The 13,043-nt window shown below is 42.4% G+C and overlaps 1 protein-coding gene across 1 annotated transcript; it reads right to left on the bottom strand.

Moving 5' to 3' along the window:
• Positions 1-2,687: 2,687 nt before the first annotated feature.
• coq10b (coenzyme Q10B) lies at positions 2,688-10,923 on the bottom strand. The gene is made up of 5 exons (XM_032517238.1): positions 10,776-10,923; positions 7,681-7,836; positions 6,192-6,384; positions 5,161-5,262; positions 2,688-4,975 (listed from the first exon to the last, which is right to left on the bottom strand). Exons 1-5 carry the CDS (start codon positions 10,871-10,873, stop codon positions 4,808-4,810), a joined length of 717 nt encoding a protein of 238 aa, XP_032373129.1. The 5' UTR covers positions 10,874-10,923; the 3' UTR covers positions 2,688-4,807.
• Between the last annotated feature and the right edge of the window lie 2,120 nt (positions 10,924-13,043).

Genomic DNA, 13,043 nt, shown 5'->3' with positions numbered 1-13,043 from the left:
CGTTTGTTTTTTTTAAATGTGTACGGAGATGTCTGTGGTTGTCGTTTTCATGCATGCAGCGTTGAGTTTTTTCTGATCCTCAGCCTTTACAGCGTCTGATCTTCGTGGGGTCGGTTGATGTCCTAACACACGGCTGATTGAATGTGACAGGCTCAGTTTACAAAGCGTTTTCGGGACCTTTCGAGGTCTTGGCTACAAAGTCTAAATGTGAAGATGTGTGCTGTTAAACATTGGCCGTCTTTCCCCCCTCATACGCTCTGCTTTAACTACGAAGCCAGAAAACTACAGCACCTAGAGAGGACCCGGGATGTTAGCAGTGATCATTCAACTTCTGTTTTGTACCATGTAGACAATGATTAATGGTGATTTTTCTTTTTTATTTAATAAAATCAATTGTTCAGATTCGTTGGTTAACGTAGTTCTTTATAAAAAAAAAAAACACTTTGGCCTCTGTTTAAGTCGGTTAATAATAGTAATAATAATAGTTCCCACGTTTTAGCGTGTTCATTAGCTGAGGTTCAAAGTAATAATCCAGAAACCTTATGACAGGTAAACACTGACCGGTAACCTTCTACTGCACTGAGTACTTTTACTATGAATGCATGACTAACTCTTCATGGAGTACTGCAGGTCAGAGGTCACAGGGGGGCCTTGACACTAGAAGTGCCATGAGAGGTCACTTTGACCAGATTCCAAACTCTATAATCTCTCATGATAAATACCGAATTGCAATAGTAATGCATGTATTTTGTTAGGATATCTTCAGAAAAACGAAATAACACCAAAATGTACAATTTAACATGTTTAATTATAGACTTGAGTTGCCCAGGTGTTTCAATAATTCATACCATGGCGTAGTGAAACGTAATTATTTCATTCACATCTGAAAAATATGGTATGTAAATTCATTAAACCTAACTTCTAGCATGCAAATAACACCTAAAAGTATCTTCTTACGAACCTGTCACTGCCTCCGTGTTGGTGTCTGCTGTGGTGACTCGTGTCTCAGCTCCTACCGGTTCTGCTGGTGCCCTCCTAGGAGAGGAGGTGTGCGGCTCCTACCAGTTCTGCTGGTGCCCTCCTAGGAGAGGAGGTGTCTCAGCTCCTACCAGTTCTGCTGGTGCCCTCCTAGGAGAGGAGGTTTCTCACTCCTACCGTTCTGCTTTGCCCTCCTAGAGAGGAGGTTGGAGCTCCTACCGGTTCTGCTGCTGCCCTCCTAAGAAGGTGTGGCACTCCTACCAGTTCTGCTGTGCCTCCATGAGAGGAGGTGTTCTCACTCCTACCAGTTCTGCTGGTGCCCTCCTAGGAGAGGAGGTGTGCAGCTCCTACCGGTTCTGCTGGTGCCCTCCTAGGAGAGGAGGTGTGCAGCTCCTACCGGTTCTGCTGGTGCCCTCCTAGGAGAGGAGGTGCCTCAGCTCCTACCGGTTCTGCTGGTGCCCTCTAGGAGAGGAGGTTGGCAGCTCCTACCGGTTGCTGGTGCCTCCTAGAGAGGGGTGTCTCAGCTCCTACGTTCTTGCTGGGCCCTCTAGGAGAGGAGGTGTGCAGCTCCTACCGGTTCTGCTGGTGCCCTCCTAGGAAGGGGTGTCATCTCCTACCGGTTCTGCTGGTGCCCTCCTAGGAGAGGAGGTGTGAAGTTCCTGCCAGTTTGAGGATGTGTGAAGTTCAAGTTTTAAGTTTACGCGAAAGATTAAAAACAATACCGCGAAAATCCGAGCGGTCAATATGACCGTGTATAGGTACAAAATAGTTAAAAGTGATTTTATTTTCTTTGCCTTGTGTGTAATGCATATAAAAACTAAATTAAATTAAAAAATATAGAACCTTTTAGAAAAAGTCAGGTACCAGCAGGATTGTATTTTTTTTTTAATCCAGCAAAGTTATTACATGTATAAATTTAAAAACGGTCAAAATGACCGTCATGGCCGTTCTAGTGTGAAGAGTTCACATAAGACCTTGTCCCTTTTTTGGGGTGACTTCTAACCCACCAAGGAGACCGTGTCCCTTGCGTGTTGTCTCCCCTTTCCTGTCTGAGCTATCTTGCTGTCTTGCTATCTATCTTTAGCCTAACTATAATCTATCTGTAAAAATTCTGTCTATAATAATAATAGCCGCCTGTATGATATATATATATCATAGTACATACTCACCTGTAACTCTTAAACCCAGTATATTATGCATTGCACATACTCGGTAAAAATTTGCAATTATGTATATCCACCAAATTCCTAGCTGTAAATCTTGCTCACACACTTGTTATCTATATTTTGTATTCATAGACAAACCCATCTGTAAAACTCTGTTTATAATAGTATTCATTTCTAATTTATTCAGTACATATCCATGTCCTACACTTATGAAACCAGTGTATATCCTGCTTTACTGCTATTGACCTTCGGTTAGACCCAACTGCATTTCGTTGCCTTGAACCTGTGTAATGACAATAAAGTTGAATCTAATCTAATGAATGTAATCTATGTAATCTAGTCGGTAAAAGCCCAAAACGTTATTTACAACCAACTGAACTTTGCCTTCAGCAGCGGAGACCTTTCCAAACCTTCTGCCCGTTCAGATGCTGCATCCCACGTCTATTCTTACCACTCACATGACGGCTCTATTTCTGTCCAATCAACCCGGGAACACTTCTGTAGCGGCGTTAAATCAAATAAAGGACAGTCAGCTTTTTTTTGTTTGTTGCAAAAATAGTTTATAAATCATGCAGCGGACACATCTTTCTAAAGTTATCAAAACATTTACACAGGTCTCTTTCACGTCCCGTGCAACACGACCGTCTTCTTTAAAAGCAGTGTAGTCTTTCTTACATGATCTTTAAACCAATATTTACACTTAAACTCAAGTAATAAATATTAAAGAATGAGTATAATGTTTAAAAAATTAAAAGAGGAACATCCTGCCAGTAGTTCAGGAGGCACTCTGTGAGTCGGACAGGTGGAATCAGGAGGTTTCAGCGTGCTACTGAACATTTCGTGACCAGTGTTTGGCCCTTTGTGTGTCTACAGCGTGCTTGCTTAAGATTGAAATGTTAACACCTATAAATTGCCAATATTGCACACTTTGCTCTATAATGTAGCTTTAACTGTCATGGCCAGCGTAGCTCCATTCATAAAGTCAAGAGCATAGCGTTTGTAACAAAAAAAAGAAAAGAACACCACCTCTCCCTGCTAAGGCTGGGCGACCGGAGGATGTACAGTACATTGTCAAAAAGATAAAGTGTTATATCCAGATGTATTTATTTTTATATTATTTCTATTGCGGGCGACAACAAAAAAACGCTGTCGAACTGCGTCACGGCAATATTTACACCATTTGGACGTGGCTTTACATTCTTATTGTAAAAGGAAGTTTAAAAATATTTAATTTATACAGAAACTAGCTTCACCATGTGGTTATTTTATATAGACTATTTATTCAATTACCAGAATTGTGCTCCATCTTGATATACACTGAACAGAATTTATTTTAAAAAAATTGCTGCGTTTGTAATTTTGCTCAGTGTACATATTAGACATAATGAAAATATGAAATCATCTCTGGATAAAAGATTTTAGCCTCATCAGCCGTGAACCTGCTGAAGCAAAATCCAACGGCCTATGAAAGGTGTCCTGATAGTTTCCAGTACATTTTGTACACGTAGTCCGCTGCACACAGTCCTCACTGCATGACGCCAGTGACACGGTGCCTCGGCCGCCTCGGCCCTTTATTCCTAAAATATATGCTCATAACATACGGTAGTGTGTGGCGACCCGGTGGAGGTTTAATCGGTCCGTTGGCCACATGGCTCGACACTTGACTTTCTTTAGTTGCTTTGTGCCCTTCGAGCTCAATTCATCACAGAAAAGCGTTTAACTGGAGCGAACAAAAGATATGTATCTCTGTAACATGATCAATACGTAATGACCCATTTCAACAGTGAACGGGAAGATTTCTTCATCTTGAACCTTTCACAAATTGTGTTCACTTTCCACCGCAATAACAAGGTGTTGCCGTTAGCTTCACGGCTTTCTAGAAGTGAAAAATGCGTCTGAAACGCTTGCAGATTAGACGCGGGTCTGGATACACCTGCTAACGGGGGGGGGGGGGGGGGACACACCACCATGGAGACACTCTCCACATGTTTAAATCCATATCTTTGAGGGATTTCCACCCTCTGATGGTGTTTCAGGTGCTGATGAGGAAATTGTCACCATGCTATAAACACAGATTTTGGCACATTTTGGAACCAACACTGGTGGTGAAATGAGGGAAACGCTCCTTTGAACAGCCTCATCTGCATCATTGTCGTTTTTCCGACGCAGGAGATTTGCAATATCATCTACTACACATCCTGAAATTGTTTTTTTTGGACGACGTGTGCTTGTAAAGTGTCTTCCTAAAGCAGCTTTCTGGACTACAGATTGTAGCTGTGGTCGTGAAGACGGCAGTTAAAGCCGTGTCGTTAGCTATTGAGATGAGCCATTGTTTACAGAGAGGAAGAGATCCAGCCCTGCTAGGCCCAACACACTCACTTTAACCTGTGAACTCAAGTTTCACAACCAGGCACAGCTTATTCAGTTGAAATCAAGTCCTTTTTTTTTTTTTAGCACCAACATGAAAATGAGCTAGTGGATCCACATCAGTTATATGGTGTATATATGTATAAAAGAATTTAAAAAAGAAAAGAATAAAGAGACTTGGTCGTTGCTGTGAGAAAGGCACAGTTAGAACAAGGCAGCCTGTCTACACTCCTCCTCTCTGATCTTTCTCTCCCACATCAGCCTTGGTTGGTTTGCGTCTCGGTGTTCGTGCAGCACTACGTGCTGTGGACCTCATGGAACATGAGCTCGCGAGGGATGTCCGTCTCGGCGCCGTATAAACTGGAGGCGCGGCGCTCAAACGCCGAAACCATTTGCTTCACCACCTCGTCGAAGAAGACGTGGGCTAAATGCGAGTGGAGGAGGGAGCGAAACTCGAAGGAGATCTGAGGAGAGGAGGGAGGAGAAAGTGAACAGCTGAACTGCAGTGCAGTAGTTTAGAGTTTTAAACTGGTCCAATGGGAAATACAGCTCAAGCTCAGACATGATCTAGCAAACAGAGCAAAGGCTAAACCACAATCTTTTTCATGTTTGAGCATATGTTTGACTGCTAAAGTTGGCGTCTACTTACGGAAAAATCCACAGTGCAGGTGCGAGGGTATCCCGGGAGGCCGGGGCTGAAACGCCAAACCGTCTCCAAGTGGTTGAACAGACTTCCATCTGAACAGGACGCCTGACAAGCAACATTACACACATCGTTTGCAATTAGTTTGAAAGAAAATGAGGGGAAAACTTTACAAATTTCTTATCTAATAGGTACTAACTGATTTTACTTTGTCGGCATGTATAATCTTTATAAACTTGGTGGATCAGTCATTACAAACTCCAAAGATACCAAATATCTGAGACAGAATTTAATAATAAATAATAACTTATACTTTATTTATCCCACAAGGGGAAATTACAATGTACACTCTGTTGTTATTACACACATTACACATAGATCTAAACTACACACACACGCTCAGTACCTTAACATGCACTACTGAAGAGATGTCAGAGTGGGGGGGGGTGCCCATAGAAAGGGGTTTGGTGCCTTGCTCAAGAGCACTTTGGTACCTAGGAGGTGAACTAATACGACTACTGACTCTGCTAAACTTGTTATCTGCTGATATCCGACAGCAGGATTTGAAGCTCCCCGGCGTTCTCTCATCTTCTCAACATCTGTGTAAATGAAACAAACTGAGCCGAACAGGCGGCCTCATGGCCATTTTAGGGGCGTAGATAACGGAGTTTGGGGAATCCGAGTTGAAACACTTATCCGAGGCCTCTCAACGGACAGTAGGTCCAACAAGAGGTAGTGGTGGAGGACGCGCCGGGGCATCCCGCCGCCGTCTATTGTGTTCCAAGACAGCCGTGCCGCGATTGAATTTCACAAGGGCAAATTGTTAAATTGTTACAATGCAATTTAAAAATCAGCTTTAAAAATAAAAATGTGTCTATTTAGCATGTTTGTTTTGTCCATATGTGCTCGTGCTGCGTTCCCCAGGTGGTAGGCCAGGTCTCAGCTGCTCAAACTCCGATTATGAACCCCACAGGGAAAACAAGGAAGATAAGTTTAGGATAAGAATACACGCTTACATTTAGCAAACAGTACCTCACCTTGACCAGGTGGGGGCGTACTGAAGTAACAAGAGAGGTGTAGTTTTCCATCACAGGTGGGAAGCCCACGCCTAGTTTGGCCTTGCAGAATCCGGCTCGCTTGAACACCACATCAGACTTCTTACACCAGGGCACAAAGACGCAGTAGTTCTCCACTCCGGCCACCACCTCGTATATCTCCTGCATGGAATGCCTGAAGAGTGGAGTATGGAGAGGGAAAGGGCCATGAAGTCTGCACGACAGGAAGCAGGAAGAGCTCCAACACTGTCACAACATACACACGAAACAAGGCCCGCACAGTACAAGACTCAGGACCGAGTGAAAACCTCATTGTTCACGTCACTTCCTGTGGGAGTCAGAGGTGGGGAACTGGGGCTGGGCTGTGCTGACAGAGTCTCAGAGACAACTGACATACAGAAACACGCCCGACAGTCCTTCTAATGTGTTGAATGGTTAGAAACCTTTCCCAAATATAGAGATTCCACACATGCATGTAATATATTTTGCCAACGTCCACAATGTGCCATCGATGTGGGTTGTAGTCGTCCATTGGTTTCAACACAGTAACTTAAATTAGTTATAAAAGTCGTGTGCTATTCCCAGTAACGGGTAAACCAATTCACGTCAAGTAGGCCTACGTTTTGAGCTCTTGTACGAACTTTAGTGCGGAAAGTGATTTGTGACTGAAGAGCTTTGGGGTGTCCTTTGTTATTGTGGCCTCCATGTTTTCACACGCCTGATGCTATAGGCAACAGTTGTTATGCCAAACGCCAATTTAACAGAAAAAAAGAAGAGGCATCCCGACCATGTGACCGCTGGCAGTCGGAAAAACAACGTAATCACGGGGCGATTGTTTTTCTTACTGTGTTTTTGTCAAAGGACTTTAAAATCCGTTATCAGTCGGGCTCTAGTATAGAGTAGGTCAGTGAGAAACAGAGAGATGGGGGGGGGGAGAACAAGAGGCAAAATGAGCGCAAGAGAGGAGATTAAAAAGTAATGAAATAAACAAAATAAAAGCAAGATGCAGTGACTGAGACGGTTTCCCACACTGCCGCTGTGTTAACTGCATCTCTCCAGCTCAGGGGCGATAGCGGCAGCAGCCTGTCTCTATTTATACAACCAGATTTAGAGATTATGACCTCTCTATGGAACACGGGAGGACATTTAGTGCGTCACACCGAAACGCATACGTAGAGCCGCAGATAAGGCACTGGCATTAAAACAAACAGGATTCATCAGGGCTCTGTTTGGGAACCCAACTTTTTAACTTTCCAGATTAGTAAGAGTTAATGTGCTTCTTGTTGATTTCTGTAAAAGTGTATTTAGACTATTGTTCTTGTTAACACAACAAGGACATTTTGAGCTCAAAGTAAACCAAAACATGTGCCGAGTGTGTCTCATGAAATGCCAAGGGAGGAAAGAAAAGATGATATAATATAACGCTCTTAAAAACAAACTCTCACTTCACATCGCATGAACACCGACTCACCCGATGATGCGTCTCTCAGAGTACTCCTTCCTCTTGGAGAAGGAGTCCGCCAGGTTGAAGAAGCTGCGGGCCGGTAACACGACGCCACGCCCCGGTGTGGCTCCGCCCAGCAGGGGAGGGAGACGAGTCATCAGGATCCCACATGACGACAGGTATCTGGGCACAAAAGTCACACAAACTGGGTAAAAAACATGGACAGGACAGGGCCAACAAGCTCCGGATTCTGGTGTGATGGTACCACAATTGCTTTTAGAAGTCTGTTCTTCTTCTTCTTGTTGCTTTCTGGACTCAGATGACTAAGTGTGACAGGAAACTCGCCAGAAAACGTTGATTTATCATGATCTACATCAACAAAAGACCCGGTGCTAATGAGCCTGATAGTACCTGCAAGTCATGAACAAAAGTAATAAAATGCAACATAAGCGTCCATTCCTGGAGAACAGGATACTTTACATGGAAAACATCCTGAACACTTGCCAAGAATGGCAAGTGTTCAGGATTGAATCCCAAGTTAATGGCTCACAGATGCCAGCACATAAAACGGAAAAAAAGTCAAGGGCACCAACTTTAGCTTGGTGCCAAACATTGAGCCAAACATTTTCTTGGTCTAGCATCTAAAATGTAGAGATTTGCTGATTCTTATTGGTATACTAGTTAATTGAATATACTTGAAATGAGCAATTTGAACAAGTCACCTTGGGTGATGGGAACTTATGTGTAGGCCTGTAACAGTTGTTTAACCACATTAGTTTTCAACAGCATTAGAGCATTTTTTTAAAGGATATTTTGGGCTTTTCATTTGCTAGGACAGCTTGGTGAGAAAGGGGAGAGAGAGGGGAAAGACATGCAGGAAATCGTCACAGGTCGGATTCAAACTGTGGAGCTCTGCATCAAGGCATAAACATATCCATATATATCCATATACAAACATATCCATATACTGTGCACCTGCTCTACCCACTTAGCCCACACATTAACTAGAGCATATTTTAAAGGAGACTGGTCACACTACTGTTTGGATTCATCAAACGCGTAACGCAGTACCGGCGTAGCATCACCTAACAGTAGTGATGGCCGAATGAAGCTTCGTGAACCAGTGTCTGTATTTTCTGAGCCCACTAGATGGCGCTCTCTGTTCAACAATTGGTTGAAAATATACTGAAGTGCAATCAATGCCTTGGGCCTTTCTCTTAAAACCCAGAGCGCCATCTAGTGGGCTCAGAAAATTAAGACACTGGTTCACAAAGCTTCATTTGGCCATCACTAGCTAACCGTAACGTTAGCCGGCCTGTGATTCCTACCAGAGGAAGCCCCGCCCCCGGTGTTGCAAGTCCAGTCGGTTTTTGGACGTTAAAAATCCACCGAAGCACCTTTACGTGTGTTTAGGTAATGTAGTTAGTCCGTCTGTGGTGTTTGATCTACTATGGTGCTTTGTTTAATTAGTGAAGTCACCGTAAATGACGACACTGAAGCAGATATGATCGGAATTTGTTATTATTATTATTATTATTATTATTATACTAACGTAGCTATAGTTCCACAGGGATTGTGCTTTTATTTTTCTAATCTGTACAACTTGTTTACACAACTTCTGCTAAGGTGCTGAGGTACGACTGTCGATGGGAATTCTTGATTTTGTTTAGATGTGCCAAATTGTGATTATGTAGTTACGTGATTATTGATGGGACTGTTGGAAGCTGCTACTTGTTTCCACAGCAACTCCAAACATCACGGGCTGTGGCCATCTAAAGCCAGATTAAAACACAATCTGGTTTCTGTTTACCATTAAAGCTTTTTTAATTAAAGCTGTTTTTAATTGACGATATAAAGTTATAAATAGTGCGCCTGCTCTACCAACTGAGCAATCCGGACATCCTATTTATAACTTCTTCAAGCAAATTAAAGTTGAGTAGAGTTACCCAGATACGCAGGTTCACATTCTACAAAGTAAGCCACGCCTTATAGACGTTTACTTTTACTGATAGATGTCTACTCCTCGACGCAGCGGGCCGCGGGTTCGACTCCGACCTGCCGCCCTTTGCTGCATGTCATTCCCACGCTCTCCCCTTTCATGTCTTTCGCAGGTCCTGTCGAATGAATTATCTAAAATATTATTTCACTAAGAGCCAATTATGTTACTGGGAATTGTTGCAGGCCTACACCTGTGTGATTTGCGATATCTCTATTTCTATTTCTTCACTAATCTCTCATCCACATAACAATTACCTGAAAGTATTTTCCCTTTCTCCACATCAATGCTACACTGATTAGCAGTGGAACAGTGGGATCAAGTGAACAATGGCCCTGAGTTTGATCCTGTCTGACACCATGAATGGGAAGATTAAGTTAAACCTAGATGGGGGGGGGGGAACTATCTTGTAACCTCCACAGGAAGCTATGACCATACACCTCAGGTCCTGCAGGGTCACTGTGACTGATCACAGCTGAGGGAGATGAATTTGATGTGTCCATCGTGCCTGTGGCAGCCTGTCCCACAATGTCCCTGGCACAGGGTGCAGGGCAAATGCATGTAGACGTCACCACTTAATGTGATGTGACAACACCAATGTCATCATTAGCCTAAACCAATCAAACGTGCTTTGTGCTTCTCATGACGTGCTGCTTTGAATTTCTGTTTCATTACTGGCCTGCTGGTCACTTAGAAGAAAGCCCTTTCACTGCTACATGAATGTGATGCAGCTGACACATGGGACTGACCTTAAAGGGCCAAGTCCGTGCATGTGTGTGCATGTGTGCGGGTGCAGATATGGAGAGCTGTTTGAGAAACTGGGACTTAGCTAAGAGCAAAGGACAGTGTTCTGGTCTTGTTATACCCCTAAAGGGGGCAAATGAAGGACCAAATGGTAGTTAGTTTGCACACTTATAGCATTACAAGTTAAAGCCAACAACGTTAACGTTACTACTCAACAAATCCATTTGTAACTGAATATCTTTTGGTGCTAACCAGACTCTGTCTGACACAGCCTGTGGTGCTAATGCTACTTTACGTTAGCCAACTGACGTTATTGTCAGAGATGTGTCTTATCCCGTCGCTTTACTGGTTCAGTCGAGATTTACGAGATCAGATACTTTACCTGACGTTGTTCCTAGTTTGTATTTCCCGGCTGGAGGTCGAAGGTATCTTTTTCATACACTCAGCCACTTTTCTCAGGCTACAACTACCTCTCGCCATCTTTCCTGTCTTTGACGCTTTCTCTCCAGGCTGAAAGGCAAGCGGCGATGACAGATTAGCCCCGCCCCCTTACGCCAACGCAATTCGCCATTGGCTGACTGGTACCCCACTGAGCGTTTCTTATTGGCCAGTCCTGTTGTTCGTCACCTGACATTACTGACGTTTGTGTTTTGCAGGACAGTCACGAGATGCGGGTTCATGTTTCTCTTCTGTTGCACTGTGTTACCTTTACACAGTGTAGACTATTTAAGGTTACACACGCACACGCACGCGCACACCCCACTGTGTGGTGTTTTCAGATATTATTTTGGGTCTCTTATGCTAATTACATAATGTACGTATTGGTTTAATTTAGTTTATTTTTGGTGGATCAGTAGCGAAAGAAGATCCCACTTCACTGCGAGAATGCCCCCCCCCCCCCGCACTCATTACGTACTAACCCTCATGTTCCTAAAATGGGCCTTTGACAGAAAGCTGAAAATGTCATCATTAGAATGTCAATTAACTTTGGAAAAAAACTTAAATAAAAAAAAGGATGCAGTACATTGAAAAAAGTGAATGAAATGTCACAAAATGCAATAACTTTTTCATCTGGTTGACGGAAAGACAACACACGGGTTAAGGAAAAGCATTTATCAGCAAATGGGCTTAAAAAAGTATCAAACTAAATAGTCCGGCTGTAAAAATGCTTGGGTTCATCTGAGTAACTAAAGCTGACAAATGTAGAGGAGTAAAAAGTAGTTATGCATGTAAGGAGTAAAAGTTACAGTATTAGTTACTGCATGTAGAGGAGTAAAGGTACAGTATTAGTTACTGCATGTAGAGGAGTAAAGGTACAGTTTAGCTACTGCAGTAGAGGAGTAAAGTACAGTATTAGTACTGCATGTAGAGGAGTAAAAGTACAGTATTAGTTACTGCATGTAGAGAGTAAAAGGTACAGTATTGTTACTGCATGTAGAGGAGTAAAGGTACAGTTAGTTACGCATGTATAGAGTAAAAGGTACAGTATTAGTTACTGCATGTTAGATGGAGTAAAAGTACAGTATAGTTACGCTGTAGAGGAGTAAAAGGTACGTATTAGCTACTGCATGTAGAGGAGTAAAAGGTACAGTATTAGTTACTGCATGTAGAGGAGTAAAAGGTACAGTATTAGTTACTGCATGTAGAGGAGTAAAAGGTACAGTATTAGTTACTGCATGTAGAGGAGTAAAAGGTACAGTATTAGTTACTGCATGTAGAGGAGTAAAAGGTACAGTACTAGTTACTGCATGTAGAGGAGTAAAAGGTACAGTATTAGTTACTGCATGTAGAGGAGTAAAAGGTACAGTATTAGTTACTGCATGTAGAGGAGTAAAGGTACAGTATTAGTTACTGCATGTAGAGGAGTAAAAGTACAGTTAGTTACTGCATGTAGAGGGTAAAAGGTACAGTACTAGTTACTGCATGTAGAGGAGTAAAAGGTACGTATTGTTACTGCATGTAGAGGAGTAAAAGGTACAGTATTAGTTACTGCATGTAGAGGGAAAAGTACAGTATTATACGATGTAGGGAGTAAAAGGTACAGTATTAGTTACTGCATGTAGAGGAGTAAAAGGTACAGTATTACAGTAGTACAGTAAAGGGATACACTCAAGTAATGTGGGCCCAAGTAGGCCCAAGTAGGCCCAAGTAGGCTACCTCGAATAGGCTGCGGTACAGTTCAGTTCTTAAGTAGAGGACACGTTAGGGTTTGGGCTGTTTTCTGGTATACACAATGATAAAATAAATGGCAGGTTAATTGAAGAATATTCACTATCAAGTCTAAATCTCTCTCTTGTCTTTTTTGAAAGATTTTAGAGGAAACCTTTATAGGACGTTGGCGGATTTATTGGCAATTAATTTCTCCATCAAGCACGGGATCTTGCTGTGGGCTGTGAGTTAAAGCTGGAAAAAATAACATATTTTACTAAAAACAAAATGAATGCATACAAAGAAATATGGAAAGCCGTTTATTTACTACATTAAAAACAATAATATTGGTCACTTTTCACAGGAAGTGTAACTATGAAGCAGGGCTATTCATTAATAGATTGCACTGTTTATTTATTTTCCTTTTCTGTTATAGAGTCTTGCTGGAAAATGTAGATTTTGTGTGTAAAGTACAGTAATAATACTGTAGTAATAATACTTG

This window comes from Etheostoma spectabile, chromosome 5 (assembly GCF_008692095.1).
Source record: "Etheostoma spectabile isolate EspeVRDwgs_2016 chromosome 5, UIUC_Espe_1.0, whole genome shotgun sequence".
NCBI lineage: Eukaryota > Metazoa > Chordata > Actinopteri > Perciformes > Percidae > Etheostoma > Etheostoma spectabile.
This window is presented reverse-complemented; position numbering and strand designations above follow the sequence as displayed.

Excerpts from the sequence above, each read along its gene's own strand:
- coq10b (XM_032517238.1), bottom strand. The coding sequence starts at position 10,873 with ATGGCGAGAGGTAGTTGTAGCCTGAGAAAAGTGGCTGAGTGTATGAAA. Across the intron at positions 7,837-10,775 it reads CAAACTAGGAACAACGTCAG|ATACCTGTCGTCATGTGGGA; the intron begins GTAAAGTATCTG and ends TTTTGTGCCCAG. Across the intron at positions 4,976-5,160 it reads CCTGCACTGTGGATTTTTCC|ATCTCCTTCGAGTTTCGCTC; the intron begins GTAAGTAGACGC and ends TCCTCTCCTCAG.